We start from the raw sequence: 19,937 nt of genomic DNA, 5'->3' as shown, positions 1-19,937 counted from the left end.
AGGAAGGCATCATCTCCATTTAGAAATGAGGACACTGAGGTCCCCACGTAGTGAAGTGACTTGCTGACCACACAGCTCATGAGTGATAGGGACAGAAACACTACCAGGTCCCCTGACTCAGAAACCCATGTTCTTTCCACCATAACACATCCAACTCTGATTTTGCTGTAGAGGGAAACAGATTCAAGGAAGGAAAGAGGCGGGGCCAGGGCAGAGCTGGGCATGAGACCCTCCATACTCCCCCGATTCCCATTCCCCATCCTCCCCTTCCTCCCCATCCTCCCCTTCCTCCCCTTCCTCCCCTTCCTCCCCATCCTCCCCTTCCTCTCCTTCCTCTCCATCCTCCCCTTCCTCCCCATCCTCCCCATCCTCCCCTTCCTCCCCTTCCTCCCCATCCTCCCCATCCTCCCCTTCCTCCCCATCCTCCCCATCCTCCCCTTCCTCCCCATCCTCCCCATCCTCCCCATCCTCCCCATCCTCCCCTTCCTCCCCTTCCTCCGCATCCTCTCCATCCTCCTCATCCTCCCCATCCTCCCCAGCATCAGCACACTGGTTTGTGCCTGCCATCCCCACCCCTCCACCCCTCCACCCCCAAGCTGCTCAGTGTTGACCAGCTCCCTCCACTTGGGCAGGAAATTGACCCAATAAAGTCTTTTACAGTGAATGTTAGGGATTTTCTCTGGTTTTCAAATTTTTCTCTGTACCCTTTTCATTTGTCCCCTTCCCTCCATCCTGTTTGCAATTAAAAGAGGACACTTGGGGAGGCCAGTGCTTTCCCTGAAAGACCTCCCCATGCTTCCTATAAGGCATTATTCTAGCTTTCTCTCCCAGCTTCTGCCTGGCCCTACTGTAAGCAGCTGATTTCCTTGATTGATTGACACGTGGGGTTTGCCTTCAGCCTTGTTATTCAGTCTGATCTCATTTCTCTAATGTCCCCTGGTGCCTTCCGGGACCCTCTCTGGGTGGGTGGGGTGAGTTGAGTTGGAGACCCGCAGGCCATCCTTGTAACAAAGACACCAAGTCACATTTGCAAAGTTCTTTTCCACTCTCAAAATACTTTTACATGCTTGATTTAGTGAAGTCCTTCTGGCAAGCTTGGGTGTAGGTGTTTCTTTCTGCATCTTACATGTGGGGCAGGCAAGCTTCAGGAAGTGGAAGTGATCTGATCTTTGGTGGCCAGAGAACAGAGGGCTGGGATGGAGACACAGGTCTGTCTGACACTAGTAGGCAGCTGTCACTGTCATGCAGATCCAGGACTTCGGTCCAGGGCTTCAGGCTTCTAAAGCAGTGCATTGCAGCGGGCTCCCAGCAGAAATCATCACCCAAGGCTCCCACGATGGGGATGTGATTGGAGTGCTAGAGCCGTGCTGTCCACAACAGTAGCCACCAGCCACATGTGGCTCTTGAGCACCTGAAATGTGGCAAGTCTGGTTTGAGATGTGCTGTTGAACATAAAATACAGGATTTTGAAGACTCTGTATGACAAAGATATATAAAATCGCTCGTTGATCATTTAAAAAATATTACATGTGGGAATAATATGTTGGATATATTGGGTTAAATGTTATTAAAATTAATTTCACCTGTTTTTAAAAATCTGGCTACTAGAAAATGTTAAATTACATATGTGGCTTGCATTGTATTCCTACTGGAAGCACTCTGCTAGACAGGAAATTTTATGCTTCAGAAGTTCAGGCAGAGGCACTCTGCATTTAAGGCAGTGGGTTCCTGCGGTCCTTGGGCCTCAATTTCCTCATCTATAAAGCCAGGAGCCTGGAATCCTTTATCTCTCAAGGATACCTCTAGCTTGAGCAGTGTTGTTCGGTGGACATCAAGCTCTCTGGGGCTCAGTTTCCTTATCTGTCAGATGGGGTAAATGATTCCTACCTCACTATCTGCCCATTTATCAAATCAGAGAATGGATATGGAAACACTTGGAAAGCGTACTGAACTGTACAAATGTCAGATGTTATCATCGTTGTTCACCTGGAACACACCTGTAGGCACCTGCCGAGGCATGGTGGGGGAGTGTAGCTTCCTGGATAACAGAGGGTAAGCGGACAGAGCCCTGAGCCGGGGCAGGGATCCTGGGTACCATTCTGCTTTGCCACCATGGGATTTTGAAAAGCCTGTGTTCTGAGGAATCCATGGTGTCATGGAGCTCCTATGCCCACCATATGAAGACGAGAGGGCAGTTTTCATTGTTGGTTTTTTACTGATGGAAAAACACAGAGATGGAAGTGACTTGCCCAAGGTTATAGAAGGAATCTATAGCTGGAGGAGGCCTGAAGCCCTTCACTTTCCAGCCCAGTCTGCTCCCATCACTGCAGTATTTGCGAGCCATGGCTCTGGGGTCTGGTTGTCTCATAGTGAAAGCAGAGCTGTCCGTACTTCGGACCCTCTCTTCCCTCTCGTCTGGAGGCACCTGGCACATTGGGAACTGTGAGTCTGGTGCCTGGCCCTGCCAAAGCCATTGACCGTGAGGCCCAGAACGAAGCCTGTTGTTCTTGCCCCACCACATTCCAGGGCTGTTCTGTTCCCCTTGAGGGACTGGGTACCTCCTTTATTTTTAGCTAGTTCAGTGTGACAGCTTTGTTCTTGTCTGGGCAAGGGCCTGGTCTCTCACCAGCGGAAAGTGCCTCTTAGCTTGAGCCAAGGTCACCAGGAGGACCTTGGGCATGACCTCACGGCCTTCTGTGGTCCTCCTAGCAAGAGGAGTCTGGGGAAGTAGGGAGGGAGCACCGGGGCTGGGGTCTGAAGCCAGAGCCACCCTGGGTGCTGGATGCTCGGGCCTTTCGCTTGGCTTCACGCCCCGGGTTCCTCCCATGTAAAACAGGGCTGATAGCGCCCACCCTGCAAGTGTGCAGCTTGGATCAGGGCAGGCGGAAGTGCCCAGCAGGGGACCCATCCTTGCTGACCGTTACATCACAGTTCCCAGAACCTCAGTTTCCTCATCAAGAATGGGGATCCCGTTTTCCTCCTGATTTGCTCTGATTAAACAGAAGTGTTGTATGTGTGAACAGTCCATGGTGCTTCATAGGTGCTGCGTCCATGCTCACTGAAATGGAACTCACAGTTCAGAGGCGTCAATTAAATGATAGATAAGGCACCGAGAGCTGTGTCTGAATTTTGGAAAAGGACTGGAGAAGGGAACCCTCCCCTCATAGTGTGTGAACATGCCGAAGGGACCCTGATGCGCTGGGGATGTTCGCACGCACAGCCTTCACTGAGAAGCCTCTAACGTGGGATTTATTTTCCCAAACACATTTCCTCTTTCAGATATTCCACAGTCTCTGAGAGCCTTGAAGAGTGGAGCCTCCTGATTATCTGTAGAGCGTTTATATGTCCCCTTGGGCCTTGAGGTGCAGATGTTGTGAGGCGAAGCAGGCGTCTTAGAGCGCCTGGAACTCTCCATCACTCAGGGAGGGGCTGTTGGCTCCACGCAGGTCACCCTGAGGCTGAAGTGAGGGGCTGGTGCTGGAGAAGGGCTGGGTCATTCAGGGAACAGGAGTCTCCGGCCTTATCTGAGCCAGCAGACCCTTCGGAGAAGACCTCCCGGGCCAAGCGTCTCCAGAGGCCTTCCTGCCCCTCCAGGAGAGCAGCCACTCAGCCCAGCTGAGAAGCCACCTGAGGGGGTGGGGACACAAGGAAGTTGGAAGCGTGGCCCCTGCACCCCTGGCACTCGCGGTCTAGCTGGAGGCGTGCACCATGCACGTGTTGCTGCGGCGCGGGCAGATTGCTCCTACGTAGCACGAGGGCCGAGGGGATGCCGAGGAGAGCGGCAGCTGGTGCTGGGCGGGCGGATCATGGTACCCCCTTCGGAGGAGGTGGGTGTGGAGTGGAGTGCAGAGAGGCAGTTACAGGCCAAGCCAGCCGAGTAATAGAGGGGGATCTGTGAGGAAGGACCGTCGGGGGTGCAGAGGGCAGGAGGGTGCTGGGAGCAGATGATCCTGGTAGGGAACCCACAGGGTCCAAAATGTCTCTCCTTGTGGCCAGTGCCCTCTCTGCTCAGGTACCAGCTGCCAAAAGCAGGATAGAAATGTAGGTTCCTTGCGGCCGACACCCTTGGCAGTGAGGTGGGGCTGGGCAGGCAGGAAGAGGGTTGGACCTGCAGGAGGAGGGCTTGGGATGGGACCCACCACGGCGGAGGGTCCCATCAGGCCAGGACCTTTGGGCTTGCTATGGCCTTTGAACTTCCTTCCCAGGATTGTGTGAAAGGGGAAATGAGCAGTTCAGATCCCTGGTAGCTGCTGGAGGGTGAATGAGGCTTCCAGAATAATCAGGCCGGAGCAGCGTGCTTTCTGCAAGGCAAGGGAGCCATGCTGCTCCTGCAGTGGATGGAGCTGTGGCATTAATGCCACCATGTTCCCACGTCTCGCTGCTCTCGGAAGCCCTGGGCCTGGGTTCGCCCTGGCCTGAGCAAGAAAGGTACTGAGGAGGGACCACAGAACCAGGAACTTGGGGTCTACTCCGGTTTTCTTGCTGACCAGCGGTCACCGTGGCCAGTCGAATAACCTCTCTAGCCTCTAATTTTTCCTTAGGGCATTGAATGTGATGGCACCTGCCCTGCTTCTCTGGACAGGATAGTTTAAGGACCAGCGTGTGAAAGTGCTATGCAAAGTAGAGAGGCCTTCCTAGGTCAGAGTCAGGTGAACACACCCACATTACAGGTGGAAAGACTGAGGTGCCTGCAGGATGGCAAAGCTGGAGTCTGGCGCAGGTGTTTGTACTACCCAGTCCATGTCCCATCATTGAGCCAGGTAGGGTCCTGAGAAAATCTAAGTATGGCTGGTAGTGTGAGTCTTAGAGGCAGTTCCCCGAGGAAATAGAGGAGGAGTTAAGGTTTCAAGGGAGAAACTGCTTATGATGTGATTCCATTTTTTGTAAAATGAAATACAAAAAGACCCAAGCCCTGTATGTATGAATGTTTGTTTAGGTAGGAAAACTGTCCTAGAACATAAAGCTCTTTTAGCAGGGATTTCTCTGGGGAGATGGAGGGAAGAACTCAGACTTTTTACTTTTGTGCATTTATGTATTGTTTGAATTTTTTTAATAATGAGTGTATATAACTTATTGTTACTATAATGTACTGTTAGGTTTTTTTTTTAAGTAATAAAACAATCCAAATGTTTCAGAGGACTTTTGTGAGAATCTTTTATTTGCTATGGTTTCAGGCAAATGACCACCTACCTTTAGTTTTCTTTTCTACAAAATGGTTCAGTAATATTTGGTAATCAATGCATTTCTCTAGGTATTTAGGTAAAAGGAATTAGGGATATGTGATTATGAGTTAGACAAAGGAGTGAGGGAGATGGATTCCCTTTCTGTCATTTCGTTGGAAGGGTGGGAAGAATTCTTGGTACATAATTAAAATTCTCCGAATAGCTCTCTGAGGTGAAAGTATAATTATCCTCATTTAAAAGTGAAATCAGGACTCAGAGAGGTTAAGTAACTTGTCCAAAGTCACACAGCAAATAAATGGCAGGTCCTAGATTTGAACTCAGTTGTCTTCATCCATAGCCCTGTGTTCTTCCCGCCATGTAAGAAAAGATAGAAATCTGTAAGAAGAAGCCCCAAATGAGGGGTTAGAAGACCTGGAATGTAGATCTAGCTGCCACTGATAAACCATGTGACTTTGTGTGAGTCATGGGGCTCAGTTTCCTCGACTACCGCCTACTTTGCTGGGTTTCTGTGCCGGGAGAAGGGGAGCTAACACATTAGGCACCACTTCATGCCAGACCCCCGGCATCCATGAGCTCATTGCTTCTCTTTGTATGCCGTCCAGGTGGGATAATGTGTGTGAAAATTGTGTGTGTAAATAGCAGAGCCCTCTGCACACGTGAGCTCTTATTAAAATAATATTAACCCCCCTGGACCCATTCGTTCCTGAGTCAGTCTCCTTAAGAAAGAGAAGTGAATCTGATGTTGAAATCTCTGACCTACCCTTAAGCAAGAGTCCTTCTTAACGCTTCGCTGCCAGCTCCCCAATTTCCTTTGCAAGTAAAGTGTCTCACTTGGAACGTTCACTTCGTAGGCCTGTGCCGATCCGCTTCAGTCACACCTGTTGCTCTGCCTCGTTCTTGATCCTCACGGAAGAATGGACGAGAGAGGGAGTGAAAATTTTCCATGGCTGTTCCCCCTCCCACAGGAGGTTAGAGTGCCTGGGTCACCAGTGGTTACGGAGCCTCCTGCCATGACCAGCCTGTCCACTTGGGCATGTACAGTCTTGAATTGTTTTTTTCATACGTGTCTGTTGGGACCAGGAGGTGGGGCTGGGGTCGGGCACAGAAATGTTTGAGTTTAGACCAGTGCGGGGTCGCTGGGCTCTTCCACTGGCCGGACAGCTCTGGGCCAGCGGGGCTTGGTGAGGTTGTGTTCTCTTCTGACATCTCCTCCTGCCTCTGCTGTGTTCCTGCTTCTGGAGCCGATGAGAGCTTCCAGGCCCTCTTGGTCCGCAGGAAGGACAGCCCAGGTATTTGCACAGTAGTAGGGCACCAGTGCCTGCCCTGTGCAGCCTCCTCGGCTCCCACCCTCGGGAGAAGGGCTCTTCCCCTGGTGGGTGGGGGTGGTGGTGGTGGTGGTGGTGGTGGTGGTGGTGGTGGTGGCGGCGGCGGTGGTGGCGGTGGAAGATGCCCTGGGGGCTGGACAGGGGCGTCGTCAGTCTGAGCCGAGAGTCTGTAGGACCCAGCTCGCCATGTGGTGTCTGGGACCCTGGGACCTCCCCCATTTCCTTCCCAGTCTGACCGAGTCCTGAATACTTGTGTCAGACACCATGTGTGAAAGGGAGCCCAGGAGGTTCCTATCACAGACTCCTGGAAGCCTCTGTCTCTGTCTGTGACAGACATCCTATGAGAGATGTTCCAAAGGCTTGCAGCTTGAAGCCCACCAGAAGAGGTGCTGTGCCCTCCTGTCACCAAAATGTAGCGCTGGGGGTTGGAGGCACAGGTGGGATTCTTTGGGCACCAGCATTTGGCCAGAGCAGCAGAGTTTGAGGTAGCGTCCTAAGAGAAGAGCAAGAATTGTGGAAATGTGAAAGGGAGGGAGAGAGAGGGGAGAGGAAAAGATCTGGAGTTGCTATGGAGAGGGGACGGAAAGAGAAATGCTGAAAGGACCACAGACTTTGGCCAAACCTCCCAAAGCCAGAAGTTGTCCTTCTCCGGCCCTGCATCCCTCCTCCATCTCTCCCCTCCTGGGCTTCCGGGCCAACCTCCTATAAGAAAAGCAGCTCTTATACTGGGGTTCTTGCAGAGATCTGGAGCAAATGGGCAGGAGGACACCCTTCCTTTCTACCCCCTTCCACCTACCACCCTTTCCCAGCTTCTTTCCCAGGTGGACAGGGGCAGCCCGGCCAGCTGCGAGGCAGGGCTAGTCTGAATGAGAGGAAAGAGGCCCCTTGTTCAGTGAGGTGCTGGGCACTCTGGGCCCCTGGGAGTATTCTGCAAACGTCTCTTGTTCCAGCGCTTCCTGGGCTGCTTAAAGGGCCACAGTCCATATGGTGTGGATCTGCTGAGTCCTGCACCAGGTGTCTGCCTGGCTGGGCAGCGTTGGGGGGTACCTGCAGCCCAGCCCCAGGATCTGTGCCGTTCAGAGGCCCCTCCTGAGCTCCTGAGGACCAGAAGGGGTGCCCCTTGGCTTCTTCTCATTCACCTGAGATCCAGGAGGCTTCAAAGTCAGTTCCAGCTCTGCCCTAAGCTATACCCTCTTTCTGGCCCCAATTTCCACATCTCTTCTGAGAAGAGTTGTACCACGTGATGATTCATGAACCTGAACCAGCGGGGGAAACCCTCCTTCCTTCTACGCTGGGGGGCCAGGTCGTCTTCTATATCCCCAGCCTGTTCTCTTGTTTGAGCTTCTTGCCTCTCTATTCGGGTCTGATTGGCTGTCCTGAAAACGTCTGGCTTCTGGGCTCACTGTCCCTGTGCTGAGCTGTGCCTCGAGTTAGGAGGCAGGCTGGCTGTGGAGCCCTGCTTCTTCTAGAAGTTTCTCCCTGTCCAGCTGGAAAATCTCAGCAGCTTTGCTTGGGCCTGATCTCCACACGGTAGGGGGACTGGCCTTCTCCAAGGGATGGGGACGGTTGTAGGGAGAGTGTTAGGCTCTCAGGTATGGGACTGACTCCCTGGCTGTGTGCTTTGAACTAATCACTTAGCTTCTTGGAGCCTCAGTTTTCACAACTGTAGAATGGGGATTAAGAATGTCCCCCTGGGACTTCCCTGGTGGCGCAGTGGTTAAGAATCCACCTGCCAATGCAGGGGACATGGGTTCGAGCCCACATGCCGCGGAGCAACTAAGCCCGTGCGCCACAACTACTGAAGCCCGTGTGCCTAGAGCCCGTGCGCCGCAACTAGAGAAAGCCTGCGTGCAGCAATGAAGACCCAACGCAGCCAAAAATAAATAAATTTTTAAAAAGAAAAAAAAGAATGTCCCCCTGACAGGGTCGTATTGAAGGTTAAATGACATATTGGATGTGAAAGCACTTGATATAATTATAAAGTATTATTCTAGCATCTGGCATTCACTGAATTCCTCTTTTGTGCCAGGCCACTGGGTAGTTCCACAGGTCTCCTCCGTCTTTCCTTTCCTGGGGAACTCACATGTTATCGGAGGAGATAGGCATGTCAGTAGACAGATAATCGTGATGTAGGGTGAGGAGTGTGGTAGTGGAAACACGTCCACATGCCAGAGCAGCGCCGTGACTGCTGGTACTGCTCACCCGTCCCCGCCCCAGCGCACAGCTGAGCTTTCTGAAACATGTGTCACTGTCGAATACTCAGAGTCACGTTTAGAGTCTGAACCTGCTCGCCCAGTGCACGAGACCCTGCAGGCTTAGCTCCTGGCAGCCTTTCCAGCTGCTTCACTTCTTGCACTGTGTGCTCCGTCATCCCACAGACCACCCTCCCTCCCTCACCTTTGGCCTTCACACACGCTCTTGTCTGTGCCTGGACATACTCTCTGACATCACCCCCGCCAGCAGCCTTCTCCAGTCTGTGTGCTTCGTAGCCCCCATGTGCTTCTGCGGCCGCTCGTGCACGTGTGACTGCCTCTCCCGACCAGCACGTGGGCGTGGTGACAGCAAGGGCTGCGGATCAGCGCTGCCAGCCTTGGGGGGAGAACAGAGCATGTCTTCTAGGGCTGTGTTCTGGCCATTTATCTTTCAGCTCCTGGCGGTTTCTGATTGCCCTTCTCCACACGGCTTTCTCACGAAGGGGAAAGGAAAAGGTAGTTGCGGTAGAAGAGATGCGGGTGGGGGCAGGGTTGTCTCTGGCCACAGAGGACACTGGGGGACTCCTGCCAGTGCCCTGATTGTCCCTGAGACGGGAGACAGGCAGGGCCTGGGGGAGCACGAGGCATGGAGTCCAGAGCGAGAAGGCTGCCCAGGACCAAAATATGCAGAAATGACTCTGTGTCCTTGAGTCGGACGTTTCCAGCCACCCTGAAAAGTAAGCATGAGAAGCTATTCTCAGAAGCAAATCACGTCAAAGGTCTTTTCATCCTCATTGGGTCATAAATCTGTCTGTCCATCTGCCAGAAACTTGCCGTGTGTGAGGCTGCTTGTGAGACATGGGGAGGTCAAGGTGAATGGAGCAGACACTGTCCAGGTGACAGGCATAGAAAGTGATGATCCAGGCTGGACCGTGCAGAGAGATCGGTGCTGAGGGAGGCGGTATCTGCACCCCGAGGGTCTCGACGTCTGCAGGAGGGGTGACATTTGATTTGAACCTTGAAGGGGAGGTGAGCTTTGAGTAGCTGGGAAGAGAAGGAAGGGCATTTCAACAGGAGGGCCAGGCACCTCCCAGGAATGGTAGAGGTGGTTTGGCTGGTGTGCAGAGAGCCCGGAGCCACACCCGCAGAGTGTAGGCGCCTCCAATGTGGGGGGCTTTGCAAGGTTTTGAGCAGGGGATTGAAGTGACCAGGGTCCCAGTTTAAGAAGGTGAAATGTGGGGGACTTCCCTGGTGGTGCAGTGGTTAAGAGTCCACCTGCCAATGCAGGGGACACGGGTTCGAGCCCTGGTCCGGGAAGATCCCATATGCCACGGAGCAACTAAGCCCGTGCGCCACAACCATTGGGCCTGTGCTCTAGAGCCCGAGAGCCACAACTACTGAGCCTGCGAGCCACAGCTACTGAGCCCGCGAGCCACAACTACTAAAACCTGCGCGCCTAGAGCCCGTGCTCCGCGACAAGAGAAGCCACCGCAGTGAGAAGCCCGCGCACCGCAACGAAGAGTAGCCCCCGCTCGCCACAACTAGAGAAAGCCCACGCACAGCAACAAAGACCCAATGCTGCCATAAATAAATAAATAAATTTATAAAGAAAGAAAAAAGAAAAAAAAAAGAAGGTGCAATGTGGCCGTGGTGTAGAGGTTGGGTTGGAAGGGAGAGAAATTGAAGATTGAAAACCATGACACTGATTACGCATCAGGCGTCAGGAATACAGGCACATGGTTATCAGGGCTTCCTAAGGCAGGGAGTGGCAGAAAGAATGAATGGTGAGACAGAGAGACTTCAGTGAACTCCACAGTATCAGGCACCATGAGGACAGATGTCTAACCAAGAGCCAGACATGTAGTAGGTGCCCAGTAAATAGAGTCAGTGGGAAGATACTATGAAGGAAGAACAACAAATGACAGCAACAGGGCCTGAGGTTAGGAGCCCAGGATCCTTGAGGAGAGTGGGGAGCCCAGGAAGTGGAGCGGGTTGGTTTGGTCCTGTTGGGTCAGGAGCGGTCTGATCAGGAAGTGTGGGCACATGGGCCCTGGCACACGGGCGTGGGAACTTGGGCTGTCTCATACCTGCTGGGGGTAGTGAGGTTAAGGTCTCCGTGCTCTGGGCCTGCAGCCCCATGTCCTGAAGGGCTCCAGCCCTTCGTCCACCATTTCCACCTACCTAGAAGTCGTGCCCAAGGAAACCCACCAGCACCACTGCCTCACAATGCTAATAGCTAATGTTTACTGAGCACTTTCTGTGTTCTAAGTGCTTCTCTGTCTCCTTTGATCTTACAACATTCTGTGAGTTACGTTCTATTTATCATCTCAGTTTTTCAGTTGAGGAAACTGAAGTTCACACAGCTGGTAAGTGATGGAGCTTGGATTTGAACCCCAGGTAGATGGCTCTGGAGCCCTTGTTCTGTGGCACTGTCATCCACGTGAGGATGAGCCAGCCACCTCTCACAGAGGGAAGGAGTCACGTGGAGGCTTAAGATGCTTTTGGCACGTACCTGGGGATTGAAGGGCAGCTTCCATGTAATAGTCAAGGATTGGAAGGGACCTTGGACGTGTCTGGTTCATTTTACAGGGGGGAACCGGGGCTCAGAGCATTTGCAAGCCTGCTCTGAGTGACATGGTTGATTGCACTTGAATGATGAGCCAGCATGGGTGTTCCAGTGCCCACGGGAGCTGGACTGTCTTAGGCAGGTGGGAACCTCACGCTGCCTGCCTCGTCCTACCCCAGCCAGACTTGAGCTGAAACGACCTTCCTCAGCCTTGGCCTCACTTTCTTTCCTTCTCATCCTTCTTCCAGATCGACAAATATCTCTATGCCATGCGGCTCTCTGATGAAACTCTGTTAGATATCATGGCTCGTTTCAAAAAGGAGATGAAGAATGGCCTCTCCCGGGATTTTAATCCGACAGCCACAGTCAAGATGTTGCCAACATTTGTAAGGTCCATTCCTGACGGTTCAGGTGAGTCTCTCACCCAGAGATTGGGCTCTGAGGGCTGAAAGCTCTGTGAAGCCACCCTTCCAACTTACATTCATTTGTTTGTTCATTCATTCATCTTTCATTCATTTACTCATTCATCCAGTTATTCATTCATTCACCATTCCATCCATCTGTTCTCCCATCCATCCATCCATCAATCCAATGTATGTCCATTGAGATCCTACCATGTGCTATAGGGGGTACTGTGGTTGGACCATGCTGACCTGCCTTTGTCGGCCTGTCTAGTGACTTATGGTAAGAAAGTGTAGTGTCTATGGATCTTACAGATGCTGTGTGAGTTACTCTTATGCCTTCAGAACATGAATGGCTCCAGAACAGATGATTCTCCTTCATGTTAGGAGAATCTCTCCATCAGGGCACCAAGGCCTCCTTTTAGTACCCCAGATAAGTAGCGATTCTAGCGGCCAGGTGCATCTCAGACTCAGGGGGGAGACTCAAGTCCCCATTTGTACAAATTTCATAGATGCTAAGTCAAGATAGCCCCTCAAGCAGAGAAATGGTGAGAGGAGTAGGACTGGAAAAAAAAAATTATCCTGTTGGTCTGCATCGTGTGGCTCATGCCCCACAGTGGGGATCTGGGGGCTCCCTGAGGATTGTCAGTACCCCCTCCCCAGGGACTGGCCTCAGCCCCTGCTCTTGGCAGGGTGGAGGCTGGGAGGGCACAGCCTGGCCTTGGCCTGCTCAGTGGAGGTCGTTCTGTCTGGCTGACCCAGGAGTGGGTGCTGTGCCTGCCCCAGCTTAGCGCACGCACAGGAATCCTGCTCTGAGCCGTGTTCTGTGCTCTAGGCGGGGGCTCGCCTGCTTTGTGAGAGGGAGGGAGAGAGATCATGAAAGTCAGGTTTCTCTTGGGGTTGTGAGTACATAGCCTGAAAGTATGGCCCTTACAACACTGTTGTGTTTCTTCCCTACTCTGGGGACTAGTTTAAAGCTGCGATTTGGGGCATCTGATATGGAGCCGACAAAATGGACATCAGGAAAACTGCAGCTGTTGCAGCTGATGTTTATGAAAGGTGGGCGAGCGCACGGCTTGTTGGAGGACTGGCTGCAGTGGGAAGGCCCTGCTGTGCCTGCAGCCGGCCTTTAAAGTCCTGAACAAGATTGGGACGCCTAGGAAGGGCATGTGCTCTGTTTGCCCTGTGGCCACAGTTGGGGTTTACTTCATGCACACACACTGGTACTTATATCTCTGATGTTTCTTGACTGTTTAAAATCTACTCCACTTTTATCCTTTTGTTTTCCTTGAGGTCTTGGTGACCAGCAGTTTAGGTTTTTTTTATGACTGCCGAAGAGATTCTAGTCATCAGAGTGACCAGACCGTGGTGTCCCCTGGGTTTTGTTCTGATGCCTCCGGCTTTCTGATTCACTCCTGCTTTTTCCCAGCCCCGAATGGCATTCACATCCAGGAGCATTTGTGCCTTTACAGGGTTAGCTGAGTTCTGTAGGAGAGGCGTGGTCAGCTGCTGTCAGCTGAGAAAAGACGAAGGGGAGGCGAGGTGGGATGGGCAGCCCCCCAGGGCCCTTGCTCTGGCTTTGCTTGGAGAGCTCAGAAGGCTACCTTATGCCTGGGGAGCACCTGATCCTGTGTGACTGGCCCAGGGCCGGCACATCCCATGAGAGATGCCTTCTCTTTCCTCCTGAACGCGGCTTGCAAGCCAGCTCCCCTTCCCAGGACTGTGTGTCAGCAGGGGGTGCCCTCCTTCACTCTTTCACACACCATTTCCAGGGTTGAGGGGCTCAAAGTGTGATCCACATACACAAATGGCTAGTAATCTAGTCATTTGTCCCCATTAGTTACTCTTTAAAACAGGGCCCAAAACTCATCCTCATTTGGGAAAGACAACATTCTGCAGCCCCCTCTTAGAGATTCAAAGCAGACACCAACGTATTAAAGGCCCTGAGCAGTTCTGCAGGAGAGAAACCTGTTTAACCCGGCTACCTTCCTTTTCCCCAAACCTGTTTGATCTTTCCCCCCAACATCTATTACTATATTTCATCTATTTTGAGACACCTTTTTGTTTGAGTCCTCTGAAATCAGCAATGCATTGTACAATAGTTGCATCTTTAAATTATTATCGGCAGTATTTTTTCCTCCTTTCGTATTACGTAAAATAATGATGTGTCTGCAATCAGTGGTGTCTTAAATGTGATAACATATGTGGTAATATGCCCACGTTGGGAAACACTGTCCTAGGGTTTGCGGAACTGGAGCCAGCAGCCTGGGCCCCATGCTTCCTTCTGAGCCTCTCATCTCCAGCGTGGTTGGGGCCAAATGTTTAGGGCCTCTTGGGAGCCCAGAACAGTGCTGAGAACAGAAGGAGGAGGGGGGAGGAGGAACCAAAGCCCTGAACCACAAGGACCCGCCCTCCTATGCATGAGGCCCTGGGTCCCCCAGCCTTCCCCTACCCTGCCCACCTCTGTCCTCCCTGGTGACTGTTTCTTCTACCCTGCGTTAGTTTCCAACGCTGCTGTAACAAAGTGCCACGAACTGGGTAGCTTTAAATCAGAGTGAATTATCTCACAGTTCTGGAAGCTAGAAGTCCAAAATCAAGGTGCCAGCAGGGCCATGCTCCTTCTGAGACACTGGGTTAAATCTTTCCTTGCCTTTTGCTAGCTTCTGGTGGTGGCTGTCAGTCCTTGGCATTCCTTGGCTTGTAGTTTCCAGTCTCTGCCCCTGTTGTCACATGGCATTTTCCTCTTATAAGGATACCAGTCAGATTAGGACCCACACTCATGACCTCCTCTTAACTTGATTACATCTGCAAAGACCCTATTTCCTAATAAGGCCACATTTACAGGCACCCAGAGTTAGGACTTCCGCATATCTTTTGGGGGGGCCACTGTGCAACCCTAGTAATACACCCTATACTTCTTCTCCCTATGACTGTTGCTAACGTTCATGGGTGGGCTCGGGTCATGTGCCCAGGGGCCCACACTCCCCTTGGAATGGTCACTACAGCCCCACACAGACATTGACATTGATACCAAGGCCTTGGGCCCCTGACCCCAGTGCAGCCCCTGCCCCTTTGTAATGGAAGTGCCTCCAACCAGGAGGTCCCCTGGAGCAGCCGGGATGTGGGTTTCCTTCATAGTAAACCGTGGTGCTGTTCCCTTTTCGCAATGTTAATTACTGCTTCAACTGTATAATTAGTCAGCGACAGAATGAGTGGTAATCCCAAACCACCAAAGGATAACTTGGACTCACTGAGGTTGACAGATGCCCCTGCCTGTTAAGTGGTGATGTGACTTCCAAGTCAGAGGGAGAAACAAACCTTTCCTTTCCCGCTGACCTTGACCTTCATGACAGGACTCAGAGTTTTGAAACTCTACTGATTTTTCCGAAATGTTATCAGCCCATTTTTATGAACTTTTTTTCCCCTTTTGACGATTGTTATGGGCAGTGGTTTTTCTTTAATTGCTCTCCAGTAATCTACACACTAGGTTTAAAAAAACCCCCAAAAACCCTAAAGTGGCTTTTAGCTGATGCATATCCTTTCTGGAGTGAGAAAGGTATGAATAATATATAAAGAAGAAAGATATTGAAGCCTTTTTACTCCGATGACTTGGCTAAACAGAAACCTCTCTTCAGAGCTGCCCAGTCGGGGATAGGTGCCTAGCTGCGTCCAGCCTCCCTCAGAAGGCCTGGCCAACACTTTGTCTCACTTGTGAAACCTCCCCTTTTTTCTCCTCTTGTCATTTATCACTCAGGATATTGTATCCATAAATACCAATTAGATCGTAAGCTTCTCGAGGATAAATTGAGTTGAACATTTCCTTGTTTCTGTTTCATGTTTCCTGGCAGGCTCTTTGCTCAAAGGTTAAGTTAAAAATGTTTGATTTGCAGTGTGGTCACAGTTAAATTCTGGGGGCTTAAAATATACTACTTTCCAGCCAAAGGAAGGAAAATATTTCCTTTTTCCGCAGCATTTGGGCTGGTCATTTACCTTTCTCTGCCTGTTTCCTTATCTGGGAAGGTGGTTGGATTGTCTCAGAAATTCTCTCCATTCATGAAATCTGAATGTCTAGCGTTCTGGGTGGGTTTCTGACGAAGGTATAAACTCTCATCAACTAGCTGGATTGCAGACAGGAGGGAAGGCTTTGTGTCTCATGTACAGAATTAATTCACGGAGCAGAGCAAAGGCAGGCATTTCATGAAAGCAGAGTTTTTGTTTGCCCTGTATTCCAGCGCAGGTCTGGACTCAAGAGAGACATCTGTCCCCGTGTTTGTTTTCCATTATTTGCCGGTAATAATGGTTGTCGTTAGAAAGTGGAGAGTTGCCGGGGGCCCTTCAGATGTTTTGTTTAATGAGCCTTCTCTAGAAGAGCAGTTCTTCTGGCTTCAGTGGAAATGGGAAATGTGGGACGAAGTCTCAGCAGCGGCCGGCAGGAAGGTTGAGGCCAAAGATTTGAAGAGGAAGTTAGAGGGAAGCCAACTGCTGCAAAAAGAAGCTGAACTTGAATTTAAAGGAAAAAATAGGCTTCCCTGGTGGCGCAGTGGTTGAGAGTCCGCCTGCCGATGCAGGGGACACGGGTTCGTGCCCCGGTCCGGGAAGATCCCACATGCCGCGGAGCGCTGGGCCCATGAGCCATGGCCTCTGAGCCTGCGCGTCCGGAACCTGTGCTCCGCAACGGGAGAGGCCACAGCAGTGAGAGGCCCGCGTACCGCAAAAAAAAAAAAAAAAAAAAAATCTAACTCAAAGTTACATAAGCAAGAAAGGGAATTCTAGGTTCACATAACTGGGAGATGGAGTTGTAAGTTGGCTTCTGTTGACAGGGACTCATCTGTCTCTTATCCTTTTAGTCTTTGTGTCAGCTTCTTTTGTAGGCCACCTCTCCCTTATGGTGGCAGAGACAGCCCTGGCAGCCCTAGCTGACACCTCACCTAAGAACTAGAGGTCCCAGAGGTGGTCTTGGAGAGGGTAATGATTGGCTGACGTGGATCACGTGCCCATCCTGAACCAATCATGATGGGCAAAGTGGGGGACTCTTTGGAGGGTAGTTATCTAAAGAGATGCTAGACAGCAAACAAAGCTTACCGGAAATCTTGCTGCCCTTTCCAGAAGTTGTTCCTTGGTGTCCTTTGCCTGGCAGAGGATAGGACTGAACAGACCATGCATTTAACCCAGGTAGTTCTTATCAAACTAGCAGCAAACACGTACAGATTTGCAGGACTCAGTACTGGGGGAGGGAAGTAAGCATGTTAAATTGCCCTGGCCTTCAAATTGCTTATCATCCAACTGAGGAAGATAAGACATATATACATAAAAAATTAGGAGCATCCCAGTATTTGCAAGTACATGAGTGACTAAGAAAAGGGAAGGGCCCTGGGCTTGCCACAGGCGTGACTGTGAGCAAGTCATTCACCTGGTTTGGTTGGAGCTTCCTTATCCATAAACCGAGAAGGTAAGTTAATATTTGTCTCACATTTCCTGAGGTGCAAATGTGATTTACAGAAGAGAGGCCAACTGCCATTTCTTTTAGCAATCACAGACACACCCTGGAATCAAGGTCACTGCTCAGGGACAGATCAGGAGCTGCACTGGGCTTAACAGTGACCTCTTGTAAAATGCCTTCAGGGAATGGCCCCCGTCAAACCCATCAACTCCCACTAGCAGATGTGTGGAGTATGCAGTATTTAGCATTGTCGTGACATCTTAAGGTCGCCTTTCTGGTCTCCTTCTCTGACCCTAACTCCTTGGAACCCTACTGACCTGTGTTTGTGTTTTTTTTTTAAAAAAAAGGAGCAGTGGAGAGCTAGGGTGGGGCAGGGGTCTTGCAGAGCCACAGAAGTGTGGGCCAGCCCTATGCACCCTAAGGCCAGGTTCCTTCCCGACCTAGAGGCAGCTGAGACAATTTTCACTTACCTTGCTTGAAAACTTCAGGCCTGGGTCCTGCAAAGGTGCTGCTTGAAACCTGATCCCTTTCCGCATGAAGGGCTGAAAGCTCTTACCCGTTGTGTGTTGACACTGACACCAATAAGCAGGAGATGCCCCACCATCACCTGGAACTTGAGCACAAGAACCTGCTTTTACTTAGGCCTTTCATTCAACTGAAAATGAGACCTTTGACTGGGCTGGCAACTGAAAAATTTCCCAAGCTATTGTTTTTAAGTTATGATGAAAGCCAGTGTAAAACATGAAATAAATAAATGGTTTTATTTTTTGAAAACCATTAAAACAGTAAATAAATTAATTAAATTAAAATGTTAACAAAATAAAAAGTACCCGTATTTTCATCCTAGCACGGTGTTTGCTTTTGTGCCTAGTATTTCCCTATTGCACAGGTGGTTTATAGTTGCTTACGGGAAGGAGTTTTCGTTATCTTCATTAAAGATCAAAGCAAAAGAACAGAGTCAGAAGCTGCGAGGAATCATGGATGTTGACGAGACCCCCAAAGAGAGATGTAGCTGTTCCTGATGTGCTGAAGTATCACTTTGATGCTGACCTTGGGGATCCTTGTCCCCGAGGTCTGTCCGGGAGGCAGTTTTATCCAACGGTTATGAATTTGGGCTTTGGATTCAAATTCTGGCTCTGCCACTTACTGGCCGTGTGCTTTGGCAAGTTACCTAATCCCTCCCAGCCTTTACTTGCTCATCTGTAGAATGGGGATCATAGTAGTACCTATTTCATAGGGTGGAGAGGATTAAAAGTAAAATGAGGCATATGAAGTACTTAGCGACTGGAGTACAGAAAGGCTCAATGAATGATGGTTAAATAAAGTGCTTTTGGTGTTCTAGTAATTCTTCCTCCTGAGAGGAAGCACCTCATACCAAATTCATTTTTTTAACTGAGTAGTAGTGTAAGCACCACAGGGGTTAGGATTCTGATGGGAGCCCAAAGAAAACCCTAAACTGATTTGAACAACCTGTAACATCAGGGTCAGAATTTCCCACAAAGCTGTGACAGCTGCTTCCCAGTATTCTCCCTTGGTCTCTTTCCTTTGGACCATAGAAGCAGTTTTTTTTCCGTTTGTTTTAATTAACTTATTTATTTATTTTTGGCTGCGTTGGGTCTTCTCAGGCTTTCTGTAGCTGCAGTGAGCGGGGGCTACTGTTCGTTGCGGTGCGCGGGCTTCTCATTGCAGTGGCTTCTCTTGTTGCAGAGCACAGGCTGTAGGCGCGCAGGCTTCAGTTGTTGTGGCTCGCGGGCTCTAGAGCGCAGGCTCAGTAGTTGTGGCGCATGGGCTTAGTTGCTCTGCGGCATGTGGGATCTTCCTGGACCAGTGCTTGAACCCGTGTCCCCTGCCTTGGCAGGCAGATTCTTAACCACTGCGCCACCAGGGAAGTCAGGATAGGAGCAATTTAAAAACAGCGTCATCATGGGGAATTCCCTGGCGGTCCAGTGGTTAGGACTCCACATTTCCACTGCAGGGGGCATGGGTTTGATCCCTGGTCGGGGAACTAAGGTTCTGCATGCCACATGGTGCAGCCAAAAAAAACCCCCCCAAAACATTGGCATCATGTGGTATATCTATACAGTGGAATATAACTCAGTCATTAAAAGGAATGAGGTACTGATACATGCTACAACATAGGTGAGCCTTGAAAACATTATGGCAGATGAAAGAAGCCAACCACAGGGGACCACATATTGTAGTCCATTGATATGAAATGTCCAAAATAGGGAAATCTCTAGAGACAGACAATGGATTAGTGGTTGTTGGTGAACGAGGGGGTTTGGAAAGAAATGGGGAGTGACTGCAAATGGGTACGGAGTTTTTTTGGGGGATGATGGAAAATTTCTATAATTAGATAGTGTTGATGGTTGCGCAACTCTGTGAATATACTAAAACCCACCAAAGTGTACACTTTAAAATGTGATAGGTGAATTATTTCTCAATAAAGCTATTATTAAAAAAAAAAAAACCAACCAACCAGTGGTATAACTGCTTCCTGTTTTATGAACAACAAGCAAGGCTGCCTTGAATGAATGAATGGGCCACCAACCCTTGAGATCAAGCAGCTACCAAGCATTTATTGAGCTATCCTGGGTGCCAAGGGCAGATGTAAAGAATCCTAAGTTGTGGTTCTTCCCTCACGGAGCTTGAGAGGGTAAGAACAGAAATTCAGTGTGAGAAGACTTTGGTTCATTCATTGATTCCTTTACCACCCTCATTAGTTCAAGTATTTGTTGTGTTCTTACTGTATGCCAGACAACCATTCTAAGTTCCAGAAATAGAGCAGTGTGTCAGAACTTAAAGCTTGGTAGACTCAAATACAAAGATG

The 19,937-nt window shown here is 50.4% G+C and overlaps 1 protein-coding gene across 2 annotated transcripts in view; it reads left to right on the top strand.

The window, feature by feature from the left end:
- The window catches only part of HK1 (hexokinase 1), a 70,770-nt gene that overhangs the window by 8,306 nt on the left and 42,527 nt on the right, over positions 1 to 19,937 (top strand). For both annotated transcript variants that reach the window (XM_060286741.2, XM_030862435.3), the window contains exon 2: positions 11,515 to 11,677. In XM_060286741.2, coding sequence (XP_060142724.1) covers positions 11,515 to 11,677 — 163 coding nt within the window. The remainder of the gene's footprint in view (positions 1 to 11,514; positions 11,678 to 19,937) is intronic.

This window comes from Globicephala melas, chromosome 16, assembly GCF_963455315.2.
Source record: "Globicephala melas chromosome 16, mGloMel1.2, whole genome shotgun sequence".
NCBI lineage: Eukaryota > Metazoa > Chordata > Mammalia > Artiodactyla > Delphinidae > Globicephala > Globicephala melas.
The sequence above is the reverse complement of the archived record's forward strand: the minus strand, read 5'-3'. Positions and strand labels throughout refer to the sequence as shown.